General features: G+C 43.5%; 1 protein-coding gene across 3 annotated transcripts in view; it reads right to left on the bottom strand.

Moving 5' to 3' along the window:
- Window positions 1-19,172, bottom strand: part of CLUH (CLUH binding protein of NUMT mRNA) — a 156,747-nt gene that overhangs the window by 124,408 nt on the left and 13,167 nt on the right. The window contains exons 1-3 of one of the 3 annotated variants that reach the window (XM_077480489.1): window positions 15,677-16,409; window positions 669-862; window positions 347-518 (exon numbers count right to left, since the gene is read on the bottom strand). In XM_077480489.1, the coding sequence (XP_077336615.1) occupies window positions 347-518; window positions 669-862; window positions 15,677-16,394 (1,084 nt within the window). In that variant the 5' untranslated portion in view covers window positions 16,395-16,409. Of the gene's footprint in view, window positions 1-346; window positions 519-668; window positions 863-12,759; window positions 12,797-15,676; window positions 16,410-19,172 lie in introns of those variants that run through there. The other 2 variants (XM_077480492.1, XM_077480490.1) reach the window with 2 other exon arrangements.

The following is a 19,172-nucleotide window of genomic DNA, read 5'->3' as shown; positions in this document are numbered from 1 at the left end:
TGCCTGTGCAGCTGGGATTGGTGAAAGGTGAACTTGCTGCCTTGTCCTGGATAGCCAAAGAACAGGTTCACTTTAGGAAGAACCCACTGCATACCCGAGGACACAAAGGCACACGCCTTCCCTGTCTATAACTGTAAAACAGGCTCTGTCTATTGTCATTATATGCTGGTATAAACAAACTCCTATGAGACCATTTAAGATGGTGTGGGCACAATAACAAATTCATAGACTATTTTCTAAGCAAACACAATTTGTAAACAAATACAACATTTGGGCATCAAACCAAGTCAACAATGCAAACAGTAATTAGACAAACAAATATAACAAACTGCAGTAGGTGACCTACCTTCAACAACTTTTAGAACAACGCCCTCTTCAAAGCCTTCTATAGTCTTGAGCTCTGCAAAGTTGTCCAGCACATTGCCATCTAACTGCAGGGAGAAGCAAGTTCTATGACAAGTGTCCTCTCTATCCATTAGAACCTGATGGATCTCCTGAACCATCTCCTGAGGAGACACCTGAAAATTCAGAATAAGGATTCTATTTTTGATGTACTGTATACATTTCTACTTTACATTTCATTTGTTCACACAAAAAGCTAACACACTTTTTAACTGGCAGTGTCAGTGTACCATCAAGAGTCAAACTGTTCATAGCAAGCCAATTACCTGAATGGAAAAGGTCTCTAACCCAGGGACTTGAATCTTGACAGTAAAACCTGTATCCTGAATAACAATAACCTCCTGTTCACTCCCATCTTCTGCCTGTTCTCCAACATCATGGCCATTCTGCTTTGCCTCAGCCTCTGTCTGGTGTTCAGTAGCCCCATCTCCATTCATCAAGGTCATGCTACTCTGATGCTCTGAGGAAAAAACACATCAAGGTCATGTTAGTCTCCAGTGAGGACAGAATGACTGATCTTCACTTCACTGTGATATTCAAAATGCCTGCCTTTATCCATCTTAGATTGGATGGGTCACTATAAAATAAATCTGATTAGCCATGTTACAACATGGTCAGTTTTCCACATAACTATATGCACTTAAGAAGTTATAAGAGCTGGTAATAACACTGCAATGTAGAATATTTTTACAGCAGATTTTAGCGGCAAGAGACAGAAAATTTTTGCTGCTGGGATCACAAGGATGCGTTCGGGCGTGTTCGCACCTCTACATGCCCCAGCCCGCCAGGAAGTCAGCACTGCACAGCGCTGCTCACATGATCACAGGCAGCGAGACATTTCTGATCTGTAGCTGCAGAAATCATGAAATGTCTCACTGCCTGTGATTAGCGCTGTGCAGTGCAGACTTCCTTGCAGGCTCTGCAGGTGCATTTGCGAACATGTCTGAACTCATTTTTAATCACAAGCATAAGCCAACAGCAAACACACAAAAAGGAGAGATGAACATACAGACTGTGGTGCAATACCCTATATTTTTGATTTAAAAAAAAAAAACTAGATAAAAATGCACTCACAAGAAGAAATTTTTTTTTTTATTGGAGCTCATCACGTACATCTCTCCACCAGAGTACTGTTCACCAAAATCCTCTTACCATCCTTGATAGACGCTCCAGCTGAAAGTGTGGATATGGCAGCAGTTCTGGATCAAACTCAGTCGCTGCTGTGCTTGAGCTCATGCGCGTCAACAGTTTACCTGCACAGGAAATGTGCTGGGGGGGGGGGGTCATGTGATGCGAGCAGCTGGTTGCTGATGGGGTGTGTGAGCTGTTGCTATGACAAAATATTTCAGAGGGCATAGCCTCCTTTATCAAGTCCCTGACTAGGCCCTCCGAATCATGTTTTCATAGCAACAGCTCACACACCCCATCGGCAGCCAGCTACTTGCATCACGTGACTCCTGTGGAGGTGAACAGTCAGCAAGCATGCCATATCCACAATGTCAGCTGGAGCTTTTATCAAGGGCGTTGAGAGGATTTTAGTGCACAGTAACGTGGTGGAGAGATGTGATTAACTACTTCCCACCCGGCCACTGTACATAAATGGCTGGGTGGGCACTCTCTCCTTCCAAGTGGACGTTCAGGAACGTCCCTCAGAAGGAGGGGGAATCACGTACGCGCCATGGCGACATCCCGATGCGCTCGTGTCACCCAGACGATTGGCAGGAGGGCTCTGTGATTGGCCCTCCTGATCCCATGATGCTTGTGTCCAATCACAGCTGCCATGTGATGTAGATACAGAGCCGGTTGCTAGGCAATTGGCCCTCCTCACACAGAAGCTGTCAGCGAGGAGAGAAGAGCAGATCGCTGCAGCCGGCTGCAGCTGTTTTTTTACAGCTTTTTACTCATTGATCACCAGTCTAGTGTCCCCACAAAGTTAACACACAAAGTTAACACACAAAGTTAACACACAAAGTTAACACACAAAGTTAACACACAAAGTTAACACACAAAGTTAACACACAAAGTTAACACACAAAGTTAACACACGTCCCCACATAATAAAAACACCTGTCCCCCACATATGTAACAGTAAAATCACGTGTCCCAATGATTATCTACACACGTCCATGATCACCTGCACACATCTGTACATGATTATTTGCGTACACCTGTCCGTGATCAAATGAACCGATTATTATACACTTAACGGGATTTTTTTTTTTTTCAACCAAAAACCATGTAGCCGAATACATTTTGGCTTAAATTTATGACAAAATTCGATTTTGATTTCTTTTAAAATAAAAAATAAAAAAAATAGTTATTTTTTCCCCAAAAAACAAAATTTCCACTCTTTTTTCGCTTAGATCACAAAAAATAAACGATAAAAACGGAGTCGTGAATAAATACCACCAAAAGAAAGCTCTATTTGTGTGAACAAAATGATAAAAATTTAATTTGAGTACAGCATTGCATCGCGCAATTGTCATTGAAAGTGCAGCAGCGCCGAAAGCTGAAAATTTGTCTGGGAAGGAAGGGGGTGAAAGTGCCCAGTTTTGATGCGGTTAATTAGCTCCAATTAATTTTTTTTTGTCAGTGCATTTTTATCATAAAATAAAGGTTATTGCCACAACTTGTCTGCTTTTGCTTGTGTATTTGTTAGTTTCCAGTGCCTGCTGGTTGCAACAGCAGCAGGCTGTGGTGCTAATGAACATTAACCCTTTCAAGGCTGGGATTATATTGAACCTTTGGACCCTCTTGGTGCAGGTCACCTGTGGCGTTGTGCTAGTACCGGCATGTGTGTATACATACACCAACAGCAGCAGCCATTGCTCTTCCCTTGCATCCGCCAATCCAGCGGTTGCCTGTAGTTGGGGACGAGTGACCCTGGGCACAGAGAGAGCAGGCCAGGGTCAGACATCAGTCCCTTAACAGCAGTTAACCATTGGCTGTGCATTGACTGCTCCATATATTTTTACTGCAAAGTGCATTTATACAAGGATTATGATGATATTTTAGCTGTGGCTAGAGTTCTATACAGGAGGACACGGTTAGGCAATTCTCTATTTAGCTACTGTGGGTGAACAGAATATATACAGCAACTGTGTAGATCAGGGGTAGGCAACCGTTGGCACTCAACTCCCTCCCCATCAGCAGAACAGCACAAGGAAAGAGTCTGCGAGACACTAATGCATCCCCATATCAGAGTTCCAAATGCCACACCTGCACTGAGGGGGAGGCACTGTGCCCCCACACATTGTAAAAGATGGGAAACCTTGTTTGGGTCTCTAACTGTGCTGTAGCTGCGATCGTCCACTTTTGTGATGGAGAAGAGATTGGTTGCAGTTTTGCTAAGGGAGGGCAGTCCCCATTTCCAGGAGGACGACTGTCATTGGCTACTGCAAAAGCCATCACAGTCCTGCTAGCCCCACCCACCATCTGGAGGACGATGACTAGCTTGGTTGCCACTACCAATCTTAGAAAGAAGAAATTTCACTGCGATTGACACCAATCCGGTGACAGTTTGTGGAATTACTGTTGAGTTTGGGCAATTTGGGGGCCCAACTTATGATCCTGCACACAGGCCCACTGCTTTCAGAAAATACCCCTGACCTGAGCTCATCATTTTGCATCCATTGCAGATGCTTGTATGCGACATCACATACAAGAACATGGGCTGGATATGAGAGTTGGATCAGCGGGATGAGTGTGCCAGGACAGGTAGATGTATCATCTCTGCTTCCCTTCACCACTCTGCATATCACACATCATAGATAAGAGGGTACAGCAGTAGAGCAGATGAGCAGGATGGTACAGTGGTGGGGAAAATGAGCAGAAGGGGTTCAGAGGTGGGACAGAAGAGCAGGAGAGTACAGTGGTTTGGCAGATGTGCAGGGAGGTACAGTGGTGGAAAAAATGAGAAGGGGGTTCAGCAGTGGGACAGAAGATCAGTGGGTACAGTTATGGGGCAGAGAAGGGGGTTCAGTGGTGGGCAGAAAAGCAGGGGGTGTAGAGCAGTGGGGCAGATGTGAAAGGAGGTGTATCGATGGGAGATGAGCAGGGGAAACAGAGGGGGGGGCAGAAGAGCGGGGGGTACAGAGGTTAGACAGATGTGCAGGAGGTACATTGGTGGAGCAGATTAGAAAGTGAGCCACAGTGGTGGGGCAGAGGAGTTCAGTGTTAGGACAGATGAGAAGGCGATTCAGTAGTGAGACAGAAGAGCATGGGGATACGGTGGTAGCGCACATGTGCAGGGAGGTACAGTGGGGGGGCAGATGAGAAAAAAGGTACATTGATGGGGCAGATGAGCAGCGGGGTTACAGTGATGGGACAGAAGAGCAAGGGGGTACAGTGGTGGAGCAGATGTGCAGGAGGTACAGTAGTGGGAGGGATGTGTAGGGGGTTCAACAGTGGGACAGAAAAGCAGGAGGTACAGTGAGGGGGCAGATCAGAAGGGGGTTAGAGTAGTGGGAAAGATAAGTGGGGGGGGGTTCAGTGTTGGGGCAGATGAGAAGGGGGTTCAGCGTTGGAACAGATGTGAAAGGAGGTGCATTGGTGGGACAGATGAGCGGGGGGGATTGCAGAGGTTGGGCAGAAGAGCAGGGGGTACAGAGGTAGGGCAGATCAGAGGAGAAAGGAGGTACATTGGTGGGACAGATGAGCAGATAAGTTCAGTGTTAGGACAGATGAAAAGATGGTTCAGTGGTGAGACAGAAGAGAATGGGGGTACGGCGGTGGAGCAGAAGTTCAGGGAGGTACAGTGGTTGGGCAGATGAGAAAGGGGGAACATTGGTGGGGCAGAAGAGCAGGGGAATTACAGTGGTGGGACAGCAGAGCAGGGGAATTACAGTGGTGGGACAGCAGAGCAGGGGGTTAGAGTGGTGGGGCAAATATGCAGTGGGCTACAGCGGTGAAACCGATTTGCAGTAGGGACAGTGATCGGAGGTGTGAAGGTGCATGAATTGGGGCTGATCAGAGGCGTGAGTGCAGGATGGCAAATTCTTCCTTTATAAAAAAAAAAAATCCTGCTCGTGATTGAGAGTGTGAAGTTGACTTTTTTTGTTATATAATTGGCTCTCAATTTCTTTGAAAATATTGTGATTCTGTAAACTCAAAAGAAACAGAAATCAAACGCCAGAGCGCAAAAGAAAACGTAAACCCTATCCAAGCATTTTTATTTTTTTTTTATTCCTTACATAAAAAGATGCCTAAATAGAGAAATCAAGTATTTTATATCGCAAACCTAAAGTGCATAACACAAGAAAAATCCTGTTACCAGCTGCAATAAAATAAAAGAAGAGAAGAACAGAAGACAGCAGCAGCGGCGACAGAAGATCGGGCCACCGCTTGTAAAAGAGCTAGAAGAAGGCGTGGTGGCCCGGCAAGAAGAACCAGAGAGGGGGACAAGACCCCCGAAGTCGGAAGAAGAGGGCGGGCGAAGAAGAAAGCCGGGCTCCTCCGCTAGTAAAAGAGCTAGCAAAAGAGCAGAAGATAGCGGAGGAGTCCGGGGAGAAGACCCCCGAAGACGGAAGAAGACCCCCGGAGCTGTGCAATAAACTATTTTAACTCTTGTTGTTGTGTTTTTTTTTGTACATTTTTTTCACAGGTGAATGGGTAGGGGTACATTGTACCCCATACTCATTTACATAGGGTGGGGGGCCGGGATCCGGGGGCCCCCTTATTAAAGGGGGCTCACGGATTCCGATTAGCCCCCCCGCCCGCAGGCCCCGACAACCAACGGCCAGGGTTGTCGGGAAGAGGCCCTTGTCCTCATCAACATAGGGACAAGGTGCTTTGGGGCACCCCCCCATGTTGAGGGCACGCGGCCTAGTACGGCTCAGGAGGGGGGGAACTCGCTCGTCCTCACCCCCTTTCCTGGCCGGCCGGGTAGCGTGCTTGGATAAGGGTCTGGTATGGATCTGGGGGGGGGGGACCCCACGCCGTTTTTTCGGCGTAGGGGGTTCCCCTTAAAATCCATACCAGACCGAAGGGCCTGGTATGCTCTCGGAGGGGGAACCCACGCCAATTTTATTAAATAAATTTGGTGTGGAGTTCCCCCCTTGAGAGCTCATTCTCTGATTGGCCACGGCAAAAGTCGCCTAGCCTGGGGCGACTTAAAGTTGTGTTGTAAGTTGCCCCAAGTCGTGTTTAAGTCGTGTCCAAGTTGCTTCCAAAAGCAGTGTTGAAAGTAGTGTTGCCCATGTGTGAACCGGCTCTAAATGAAGTCCAGCTTATTTACAAAAATGATAACGTTTTAAGTTTCCTATGACAGCATGATTTCAATTGTAATTTTTCCCAAATTGTAATTTTTCCCAAACAATCTGGGGAATTAAAGACCTTGGCTGCAATGAGTGCTTGTAAACACTTCTTTCTAGAGGTCGACCGATATATCGGCCGGCCGATATATCGGCCGATATTTGCCGTTTTTTAAATAATCGGCATCGGCCGATTGTGCTGATAAAAAGCCGATTTAGAACTACAGCGGGACTTTGAAATGACTTCTGTATAGAAGTCAGTGTGAGTTGCCTGAGTCGTCATAGCAACACTTTCCTCCTCTCTGGGCAGACTGCCAAGAAAAGAACAGAAAGGTACAATGCACTTGAATGAATGAAGTCATCTCAGTGTGTAGAAGTTCTCAGTTTAACCATTTAAAGACTAAATCTTTTCTGACACTTGTTGCTTACAAGTAAAAATCCTGTATTTTCTGCCAGAAAATCACTTAGACCCCCCAAAAATTATATATATTTTTTTAGCAGAGATCCTAGGGAATAAAATAGCGGTTGTTGCAATATTTTATGTCACACGGCATTTGCACAGAGGTCTTTCAAATGCATTTTTTTGGGGAAAAAAATACACTATTTAAAAATAAAATAAAAACAGTAAATAGCCCATTTTTTTTTTCGTCCAAAAGTTTTGACTACCTGTTTTTATTTAATACATAGGTTTTTTTTTTTTTTTTAATCTAAATCATACATACAAGTAAACTGATTGGAGGTTTGTTTTGTTTAATAAATGTTTAAATGTAAGAAATTTTCTGTATCACTTATGAAGGCTGCTTTCACACTGGAGCGTTGATGGTAAAAACGCAAGTTTTAGCGGCTCTTTACCATCATTTTAGCGGTGCTATTTGGCTGCTAGTGGGGCACATATAACCCAGCTAGCGGCCAAGGAAGAGGTTAAATGCGCCCATGAAGCACTGCTGCCAAATCGCATTGCATGCGCTTCGGCAGTGGTGCCCATTCATATCAATGGGCAGGAGTGGTGGAGGAGCGGTATACACCACTCCAAACGTGCTGCTTGCAGGACTTTTTTTAAGATCCTGCCAGCGCATCGCCTCCGTGTGAAAGCACTGTCTTTCACACAGACTGCAGGGGAGCCATTTTGCAGGCACTTTACAGGCGCTATTTTTAGCCCAAAAGCGCCTGAAAAACGCCCCAATGGGAAAGGTGTTTTAGATCAAGGGGGATTAAAAAAAAAAAAGAAATAAATAAAAAAGGAAAAAAATAAATAAAATAAAATCGGCCTAACATATCGGCCCAAAAAAAAATCGGCATCATATATCGGCTATCGCCCGCCATGATTTCTAAATATCGGCATCGGCCAGAGAAAAACCCATATCGGTCGACCTCTACTTCTTTCACACACTTCTGAAAGACGACACATCTGGTGTTGTGTCATCTGATACAATACCTGGGTTCTCACCAAGTACAGCTACATGCAGTACACATAGCTTGGCACTCTAGAAATAAACTACTTGGGAGACGAGCCCGTTTTAGAGCTACTAAAACACATCAAAACGGTATGGACTTTTTCTAGACAGGGCCAATAATAGGTGTATAATATATATATTTTTTATTTAAAATATTAAAAAAAAAAATGATTTTTGCTTGTTATAAGATTTTGCAAAATAAGTTATTTTTCTCCTTCACTGATGTGCGCTGATAGGCTGCACTAATGGGCACCGATGAGGTGGCACTGAATGTCAGCACTGGGGTGGCATTGATAGGCAACACTGAGGTGGCACTGACATGGCACAGAGAGGCGGCACTCCCCCTCCACAGAAGCGGTAAGGCGACGGATCAAGCCTGCAACTTCAACCCCAGCTGTAAACCTGGGAAGATGATGTTGGAGGTGGGAGGGCAGTGAGAGTGAGCCAGAGTCACAGCACCGTCCATCAGAGGGCGCTGGTTCGCAGAAAATGTGCATCCCGCTCCAGCAGGCCACAAAGCCGCGGCCTCAATTTTGGCCAGCCTGTGCACCGGGGGGGGGGGGGGGGGGGGTTGGGTCACGTCCCCGCAGCTACTGTGTAGCCCAGACGCCAGGATGCAACTTCCAGTCACCATTGCGACCTGGTGTCTGGGTTTTATCGAGCCCTGATATAACTTAGGTATGCAGGCAGATCGGCCTCCCTGTGCGGGGATCACGTAATTGGTACACGATCCCGCATCGGACAGGGGGCATATATGCTCTGCAGCCGGCTGTTATTCATCATAGAACATGCCGATCACCGGGTCCTGGTGACTGACTGATTGGCTCTGAGCTTTGCCGAACACAGCTTTGTGAATGTAAACACCACAGAGGGAATGAAAACCAGATCCCCAGTAAAAGCAGCACATAGTGCACACCAACGCTTGCTAGGCACATTTAACCCCTTGATCGCCATAGATGTTAACCCCTTCTTTCCCAGTACAGCGACCATGCATATTAGCACTGATCACTGTAATAATGTCCATGGAGATGTCAGTGGCATTTAGATCCCCCACAGCACCAGTTAGTGTCAGATTGCCTGCCCCACCATCGCAGTCCCATTAGAAGTCGCTGATTGCCGCCATTACTAGTATATTAAAAAAAAAAAAAAAACAATTCCAATATCTATCCCATAGTTTGTAGACACTATACCTGAGACAAAGACATGTAGCAGAATAGATTTTGGCTAAAACGTATTAAGAGATTTGACATTTTACATTTGTATGGGATATGTTTTATAGCAGAAAGTAGAATTAAAAAAAAAAATATATATTGTTGGTTCTTTTTTTGCTTGTAATATAAATAAAAAACCCAGTGGTGATCAAATACCACCAAAAGAAAGCTCTATTTGTGTGAAATCAATTATATCAATTTAAATTGGGTACAGCACTGCATGACCACACAATTGTTGTTGAAGTAGCGCAGTGCTGCATAGCACCAAAGGGCCCGATCATGAAGGGGGTAAAAATCTTCCGGAGCTGAGGTGGTCAAAAATGCAGATTTTTTTTTTTTTTTGGTGGAATTGTTTGCAAAAAAATGCATTTACACTTAGTAAACACACCCTGCACTTTTATAAAAGTTTTATCTTTCCACGGAAACATCTTCCACTCTTCACAATCGCACCTTATGTTATTAGTTGTCAGGCAGCACCTATAATCTGTCAGAAACTATTTTCAAGGATGAAGCACAGGAAGGGCAAAATTAGAACCAAAATATCTGATGAGCACCTTGAGAATTTCTACTACATCCATCCAACCAGATATTGATGCGTTTATCAAAAACGGTGTCCCCAAAAAAAAAAAAAAATCATACTAGTTTTATGCTGCCAACCTTTTACAGTAAAAAAAAAAAAAAAAAAAAAGACGTTTTATTGCTCAAATAGGTACATTATCTATATCGGGGGAACTAACTGATCTGCCTGACTTATTCTACTCATCAGCTACCGTATCTCTATTGTTAGTGTATTTTATGTGTAGCCCAAGACAATTCTCCTTCCAATGCATCCCAGTTAGTTCAAAAGGCTGGACACTCCTGCTGTGCTGGTTTGGCTCCCAAAAAAACAGTTACAAAAATAGCATGCAACCTTTCAATAAAAAATAAAATAAAAAATAGAAGAATTACATGCCTAAAGTTAATGTTAATATATTGAACTACTTTGTGAAATTCACGCTTCACATGAATCAGAGTAGAATACCATGTGTAAAGAAACAGCTTTACTCTCCCAATCAACAATATTTTTAATCTCTATGCTGCTAGCCTTAGTAAATAGGAAGGTATATTATATTTAAGGTATATTATATTTACTTGTTTTAAATCTTTTTTTATTTTTTTATTTTTTTTTACACATTTATTCAGTTGTTTCCTGGTTTCTGGCCCAGGTCAAAATGTCGTCATACATCCCAGGAATCCTCATGGGCATTTTTTTCCCTTTCACTCTGTGAGGTTTTTCTCAGCTAAGCACACCTTCCTACCTGCATGCCTGAGATAAGGGCAGATAGGTTCCAGGAAGTAAATGCTACATAAATCATCTTCCCTTATTCACAATGACTTGGCTAGAAATGCTATAGGAGGGGCGATATCTCAAAAAAAAAAAAAAAAAAAAAAGAAAATGCATGGAGACATTGATGGATGGGGCAGTTTGCTTTGAATATTTAAAAAAAATAATTAATACTATTTTCAGTTTGTGGCAGGGTGGATATAAATCAATGAAAAAAGAAAAAAAGTCTGGACTATCAAATTTATTTTAATAAAAATGCTTTTGGAGTACAAATCCATCTAAAGATAGTTTTCTATTTATGACACAATTTCATTTATGCAGCATGAGGCTGTATATTCTGCAATATTTCCATTTTTGGTAAACTCATTCAATGGATCAAAGATCTGCAAGCTGAGAAAATGCACTGCATTTATGCATTCACACAATTTTATGCATTCACACAACCATGAAATAAAACAAAGTTCAGGAATATTCCATTAGCCCATTGTTTTGCAAATCTATGTACATTACAAACTATATGATCGAATTGGTTCGGATATTGCTGTTTTACTAACTTGACAACTTATTATTCTAATTAGGAAACCTTCATTTTGTTTGCAATTATGAAAAATTCTAACTACCAGCAAGAATAAGTCCTTACATTTAAGGCCCCTTTCACACATGCGGACAGTATGTCCGTATTTCATCCATCCGTTTGCGGATGAAATACGGACATACATGCATCCCTATGGGATAGCGGGTGTCTGCGGATGAACATCCGCAGACACCCGCTATTGTCCGCCTCCGCAACTGTCCGATTCTGCAGACGGAGGAAAATCCTATTTTTCTATCCGTCTGCAGAGCGGATCGGATGAACACGGACAGACGGTCCGTGCTCATCCGATCCCCATAGAGGAGAGCGGAGAGCTGACAGGGCGGTCCCTGCACAGTGTGCGGAGACCGCCCTGTCTGCCGCCGGCTCAGCAGGGACAACAGAGCGATCCCCGCTGAGCGAGCGGATCATCACGGGGCAGATCATTACTGATCCGCCCCGTGTGAAAGGGGCCTAAAGAGCATCTGTAATTTCAGATCCATCATGGCAGTGCCCGTTAGCGGACATCCTCTCACCTGAGCCACGTCCCTCGCCTTCTTGTGTCACCTGCTGCATCACCAGCCCTCCCATTAATGTGAATGGGACTGTCGGTGAGTCAACAGCAGGTCAAAGGAAGAGTCTCTGAGGGACAGAGATGACAGTTGCCCTTTAAAAGTCAGTATTTAAAAACAAGTTGATTTAAATCAAGTCTTTTTACGCTGGTTTGTGATACTTAGATAAAGCCAAGTTTCAGGCAGACTGTCTAGTAGACCAGCAATTCGAGGTTCAGAAATGCAAATGAGCAGTACTACCAAGCAGACAGCACGCCCTGCATATGCAATTAGCATATATGGCTGCCCCATGTACACTTATAACAACAAACTAGACACAAATAAGTTAGGCCCCTTTCAAATGGGCTGTCAGTTTTTTAGGTGGACCTGGACAGACGCTCCATGCAGGTCTATGAAGCAATGTATGTCAGCGGTGACGTGTCAGCTGACCGCCACTGACATCCGACCTGCTAAAATCAGCCGTATGGCAATACATTCGCCATCCATCCTGGCGGATAGGATGAGATCTGATGAAAACGGACATGCTGTCCGTTTCTGTCAACTCTCTCTATAGCAATCGGCAGCGCTCCACAGGCCCCTCCCTGCTCAATGAGCAGAGACAGACCCATCATCTGCCGGCTCAGCGGAGAGATCACCCGCTGAGCTGGCGGATTCCGCTAAAGATCGTTCTGCCTCGTGTGGAAGGGGCCTAAAATTAAATTGTTCAACTATCCAAAATGATCATTTACCTATGGCACAAGCTAATATAAAAATAAAAAGTAACCCCTCAGTGTAATAATGTTTATATGCAAGTGTAAGACGTTTCTTCCCAGACCTAAATGACAGCTGAGCCAGCAACTGGAACCCGATATACCTGTACACATGCAGCACTAGACAAGACACTATTCACAGTCCTAACATTTAACTGTTCATTTGTTTTGAAAGCCAGTACCATAGGCAACACAATTCTCTAGCTGGCCTATGCAAATAATTACCTGCAGAATGTGTGCTCTCCATAATTCCGAGATGCTTAAGGGGGCCTATAGAAAAATGAATGGTAATAATCCTGTGTCAGAGAAAAGGGGGGATGGATTATCTTGAATGTGTGCACAAAAATTCAAAAAAAATGCTCTATCGTGGGTGTGGTGGTAGCTGGAGGCAGGGAGGAAAACAGGCTTAGTGAGTTTGTGAGGCTGTAGGCTCTCGCTTTTAGTAATGGGACCAATTCAGCATTTTTCTTTTGTTTCTTGTGAATGCATGTCATGCTTCAACAACTCTAAACTGGTTGTTTGATTAAAACTTCAGAATGAGCCGTTCCATAAGGGATTGGACATTCACTTTTATGTGCGTTAATGACAGCTTGAGCTACGAAACCCTGTAAACACAGTTTATCAGAAAAGGCTGGACGAACCTGTAAAAAAGTAAATAGGAGCCTGAAGTCCAACTGCAGACAAAAATGTACATTTTTAGTATGAAATATTTCAGGATGACCAACAAAATTTGTTTTTTTTTCCATCCTGACAATATAATAATAAGAAAGTGTGCGCAAGTGTTACACTAATTACTAATTGACAGCTTTACAAAAAGACATATATACTTTGGGGGAACACACACACAGCAACATCTATTTTTAGGCCAATATTGGCATACTTGATTATGTGCTCCTTACCCTTGGCATAAATGTCTTTACGGTTCTACAATTTAGGCTTTATAACAGTCTAGCACTGCAAGCGGCACCATTGCCCACCATTACTCTTTTTAAAAGCCGTTTAGGATTTTTTTTCCAATTATAAAAAGGCACAAAAGTACAACCACTGACATCACAACATGTAAAACGATGGAAAGGCTATGATAAGTCCAAAATGAGCATAACCAACACGGTACTGTTCATGATTATGAGAAGACAAACACTGAACATTCATACAAAACACGCAAAGCCATTGTTGCCCTCTATCCCTCTTGTCCAGCAGCATCGTTAGTCTGGGGGAAGAGGAGTGTTAGATGGATTAACAGATATAAATACACTAACTAGAGCTGTACGATTCTGGGCAAAATGGAATCACGATTTTTTTGCTTAGAATAAAAACATCACGATTCTCTCATGATGCTCACAATGTAAAATCTTTCACATTATACAAAAAAAAAAAAAAAGGGCTAACTTTACTGGAAAGCTTCTTTTTTTCTAATTCATTAAAGTATTATTTTTTAAATTGCATTTGAAAGGCTGCTGCGTAAATACAGTGTGACATAAAATATTGCAACAACCACTATTTTATTCTCTAGGATATCTACTAAAAAATATATAGAATGTTTGGGGGGTTCCAAGTAATTTTCTAGCAAAAAAATTATTTTAATGTTGAACCTACAAATGTCAGAAAAAGGTTTAGTGTTTAAGTGGTTAAACTTTTTTCACTTACACACAAAGTCCATTCCATTGACAAATTGTTACAATGTTTATACTTAAGTGCAACTGATAAAGAATGTTTTGATTCTTGGCAGACTGCCCAGTTTTTCTCTTCTTTTTTATGGGCTGTGGCTTCACAAAAGCAGAGAGAATTCTTTGCACAGAAAGAATTGTGAAACACTTTAGTCAAGATCGCAATAACTATTCTTGACGATTAATTGTGCAGCTCTATAACAAACTGAAGCCAAATACCAACTAAAACTAAAAAGCTGTTACAGCAAGAGTTTTTTTTTACCCTTTGGGACAAAGGTTTTACATAAATTAATAAAAGCTGCTCCTTGTACACACCACTGCAAGTGGTAAATGGCTTTTCTTACCACAGTAACTGAAATGCTGCACGAGAGCTTGTTCTTTTGAAACACAACAGACTTACTGGCTGAATCACCAGATGAAAATAGAAGAAAAAAATAAAACAAATGCAGCCGTCACATCTAGGACTTGGCAAGCTGCAATATAATAAAGGTTTGTTTTTGGAGTTAATATGGCTTTAACAAAGCCACCCTCCTCCCTCCACAGATGTGTACTTACCAAGATCTGACCCCATAACTTCTATTGTTTGTTTACACCGAGCTGTGAAAACTCCCTTATCTGGCTGCGCCTGTGAAGTACAACCCCATGGAGAACTTCCATGGGGCTGGACTACTTCTGGCTCCCAAGCAGCAGGCAATTCCATAGAAGTCTATAAGACAGTAATGTGTAGGCACAGCTTTACACTGCTGGGTGCAAACAAAGGTCATGGAATCTTGGTTAAAGCGGTGTTTCAGCCGTCAAAAATTGTTTTTAAAAGTCAGCAGCTGAAACAAAAGTAGCTGCTGACTTTTAATAAGGAGACTTGCCTTTCCAGGGCACCTGTGATGTCAGCCGCAGAGGCCGACATGTCCCTCGGCTCTCGGGTCCCAGTGCTGCCATCCTCACTAAGGGAAAAGGGCAGTGGAGCCTGGCGGCTTCATTGCCCGTTTCCTACTGCGCATGCGCGAGTCGCGCTGCGCTTTGTGAATGGGACGCGCTGTGTTAGGGAACACACAGTTCCCAGAACACAGCGCGACCCATTACCCAGAAGACAACGCGGAAGAGGGGAGACACTGACATACATTGACAAAAATAAATAATGATAATAAATATTTGCACTTTGTCGGAAAGCCTCTTTTAGGGTTTTTTTTTATGCTGTCTGTGTTACAACTGGGGAGATTTTTCCTCACTCCCAGGCAGAACAGGAAGTGATGGGATATAGCCATAACATTTTTGTAGCATAAGAATGTGTTAGACGTTCTGATGTTTCTACTGCTGTCCATGTCCCTGTACTCAACTAGTCCCTGTGAAAAGGGACAGAAAATTATGCAAATTCTGAGTAACAGAATCAGACAGACAGAAAACCCTGTCAATGTAATTTTATTTTATTTTTTTTAATCCAAATGAAAAAAATAAAAAAATAATAAAGTGTTTCTCACCTGGTGCTATATTCTTCATACAGACTGCACACAGCTTCTCATGTGGGCTTTCTTTGTTTGGGTCTAAGACTATAGTAGAACTAGGATTTACCGGTATTCCTTTTACTACTATACAAGTCAGTCCTTGACCATCCAGAATACTTCTAGGACACTGGGTGGCAATTTGCAGTCCTTTACAATTAAATAAGGACCCTAAACTTGCAAAGTAACCATCAGATGTGCTCAGCTCTTCTACTGTCCCTGTAGGTGTCTGTGTAAGATTCAGTGGTGGGTCAGCTGCTGCCCCAGTTTTTTCAAGCTGTTGTGCAGCAAAGTTCAGAGCAGGAGTAGCACATGCCAACAGTGAGGGAGGAGGGCCTTGCTCGTCTGCTATGCCAACTAGAAGGTCACTGTGAAAGGCACTGAAAGCATGGGAAGTTTCTGAAGGGTTTTCCGAACAGGGGAGAGGAACCTTCTCACATTCACAAATCCCTTCATCTTCCTCAGAGTCATGACAGGCTTTGCCATCCAATTCTTCAGGGTTAGCTTCAGCTGAAAACTCCTGCTGGTGATAGCAGAGTGTGCCATAGCAGCTCCTAGAGGAATCTTGGGTAAAGCTGGGTGACCGTCTAGATGAATCTTGTAAAAGTGAGGCAGATTCAGAGTCTGACCTCATACTTCGCTTTCGGAAGATAGCTTCAAGTCGTCCACAGCACTCACAGCAAACAATACTGCCCATGCTGACCGATGCTTGCATGCGATGGAAGTTCACATCTCTGCCGCAAGAAAGATCTTAGTTTACCCAGAACTCATTCTGAACTTGCCACTTGTGCTCTGCTGTTGCTATTTATAGACAAATCACAGCCGGCAGACCTTCAGTGTAATTTGGAAGGGAGGTGCATGGGCTACAATGTTTCCCTGGTCCTACGCCAAGCCCTTGGTTTTTTTGCAAGGACCATAAAACTTAAAACAAAAGTGGATTTTGTGGAATCCTGAGCAAGAGCAGAAGGGAGGCCTAAAACGGGTGACTGCATGGGCCAAAGATATGCAGAGATCTACCAAGCAAATAAAGCAACATGATACACAACTCTACAAAGTTTTTTTTTTTTTTTTACAGTTCTTAACCACTTTCAGACCGGACCATTTTGCTGGTCAATGACCAGAGGTCTTTTTACAATTTGGCACTGCGCTGCTTTAACTGGTAATTGCGCGGTCATGCAATGTTGTACCCAAACAAAATTTGCATCCTTTTCTTCCCACAAATAGAGCTTTCTTTTAAAGGTATTTGACTGACTCTGCGATTTTTATTTTTTGCGATATAAACGTAAAAAGACCGCAAATTTTGAAAAAGAAATGATATTTTCTACTTTTTGTTATTAGAAAAATCCAATAAACTCAATTTTAGTCATACATTTAGGCCAAAATGTATTCAGCCACATGTCTTTGGTAAAAAAAAAAGTCAATAATTGTATATTTATTGGTTTACGCAAAAGTTGTCACATCTACAAACTAAGGTACGTTTTCTGGAATTTACGCAGCTTTTAGTTTATGACTGCCTATCTCATTTCTTGAGGTGCTAAAATGGCAGGGCAGTACAAAACCCCCCCAAATGACCCCATTTTGGAAAGTAGACACCCTAAGGAAATTTATAAGAGGCATGTTGAGCCCATTGAATATTTTATTTTTTTGCCTCAAGCGATTGAATGACAAAAAAAAAAAAATTCTTTTTTTTTTTTTTTACACAAAGTTGTCACTAAATGATATATTGCTCACACATGCCATGGTTATATGTGGAATTGTACCCCAAAATACATTCTGCTGCTTCTCCTGAGTATGGGGATGCCACATGTGGTTGACTTTTTGGAAGCCTAGCCGCGTACGGGGCCCCGAAAGCCAAGTACCGCCTTCAGGATTTCTAAGGGCATACATTTGTAATTTCACTCCTCACTACCTATCACAGTTTTGAAGGCCATAAAATGCCAAGATGGCACAAAACCCCCACAAATGACCCCATTTTAGAAAGTAGACACCCCAAGCTATTTGCTGAGAGGCATGTTGAGTCCATGGAATATTTTATATTTGGCACAAGTTGCGGGAAAATTACAAACTTTTTTTTTTTTCACAAAGTTGTCACTAAATGATATATTGCTCACACATGCTATGGGCATATGTGAAATGACACCCCAAAATAAGTTCTGCTGCTTCTCCTGAGTACGGGGATACCACATATGTGGGACTTTTTGGGAGCCTAGCCGCGTACGGGGCCCCGAAAACCAAGCACCGCCTTCAGGCTTTCTAAGGGCGTAAATTTTTGACTTCACTCCTCACTACCTATTACAGTTTTGAAGGCCATAAAATGCCAAGATGGCACAAACCCCCCCCCCCAAATGACCCCATTTTGGAAAGTAGACACCCCTAAATTTAGGGGTACACTAGTGAGACTCACAGGTAAAAAAGCACCTAGGCTGTCAGCGACTGTATCAAAACTCTACAAGAAAAACTGTTAGCGATCGCAGGGATCAGGCCTGACTCTGCAAACGCTGCAGTTATGTGTGTTGTGTTTTGTAAGTGACAGTGAACGATCGATACTGCACTTGGGTGGGCTGGTCTGGGCTTGGCGGAGGGGCTAAACGCAGGTGCTAGCAGGTATCTGGGCTGATCCCGCTAACAATGCGTTTTGGGAAACCTAAACTGCTGGCGACGCTAATATAGATCTGATCAGATACTATATTACTAAGGGAGGTGTATGCTTTGTGCGTGGGTGTTAGCGGTACTGGCACTAACCTGGCACTAACCTGACGCTGCCTGGGGCGACGCAGACCTTATCTGACCCTCAAACTTATATCACCCACCGGGTGATCAGGGGGTTAAACCTTTATTAGGTAATAAATGGCAGGTGCCCTGAAACTATAAAAAATAACTAACCAACCAGCGTCACCTGTAACAGTTATATGGTGATCACTGGTGAAAGGGTTAACTAGGGGGCAATCAGGGGGCTTTATGCGGTAGTATATGGGGGTCCCTGGTGCTATAAAAAGCTGCGGCGAACCTAAATACCTACCTGCCTAACTAGCGTCACCTGTGACACTAATACAGCGATCAGAAAAATGATCGCTTATTAGGCTGGGTTCACACTGGAGCGATGCAGGAACGCCACGAATCCGCGGCGGGTTCCCGCATCGCATGCCTCCCGGCGGCAGTTCACACTGCCCTATGCGAACTGCTGGGAGTGTCAGTGAAATGTTAATGACACCCCCAGATCAGTTCGCATATCGCAGTGCGATCTGCAAACTCGGATCGCATGGTGTGAACACCCATGCGATCCGATTCTGCTGCGGACCAAAAAAAGGGTCCCGTGCGAATTTGCGGAGGGTGCGACGCAAATTCAGCCATACTATCTGTATGGCTGAACTCGAATCGCACAGAGATCGGATGTGATTTGCACTGCAGTGCGGTGCGAATCACATCCGTTCTCATAAACCGCTGCAATGTGAACCCAGCCTTAGTGACACTGGCG

The sequence above is a fragment of the Lithobates pipiens genome, unplaced genomic scaffold (assembly GCF_037356315.1).
Source record: "Lithobates pipiens isolate NorthernLeopardFrog02 unplaced genomic scaffold, aLitPip1_a1.2 Scaffold_16, whole genome shotgun sequence".
Classification (NCBI taxonomy): domain Eukaryota; kingdom Metazoa; phylum Chordata; class Amphibia; order Anura; family Ranidae; genus Lithobates; species Lithobates pipiens.
The sequence above is the reverse complement of the archived record's forward strand: the minus strand, read 5'-3'. Positions and strand labels throughout refer to the sequence as shown.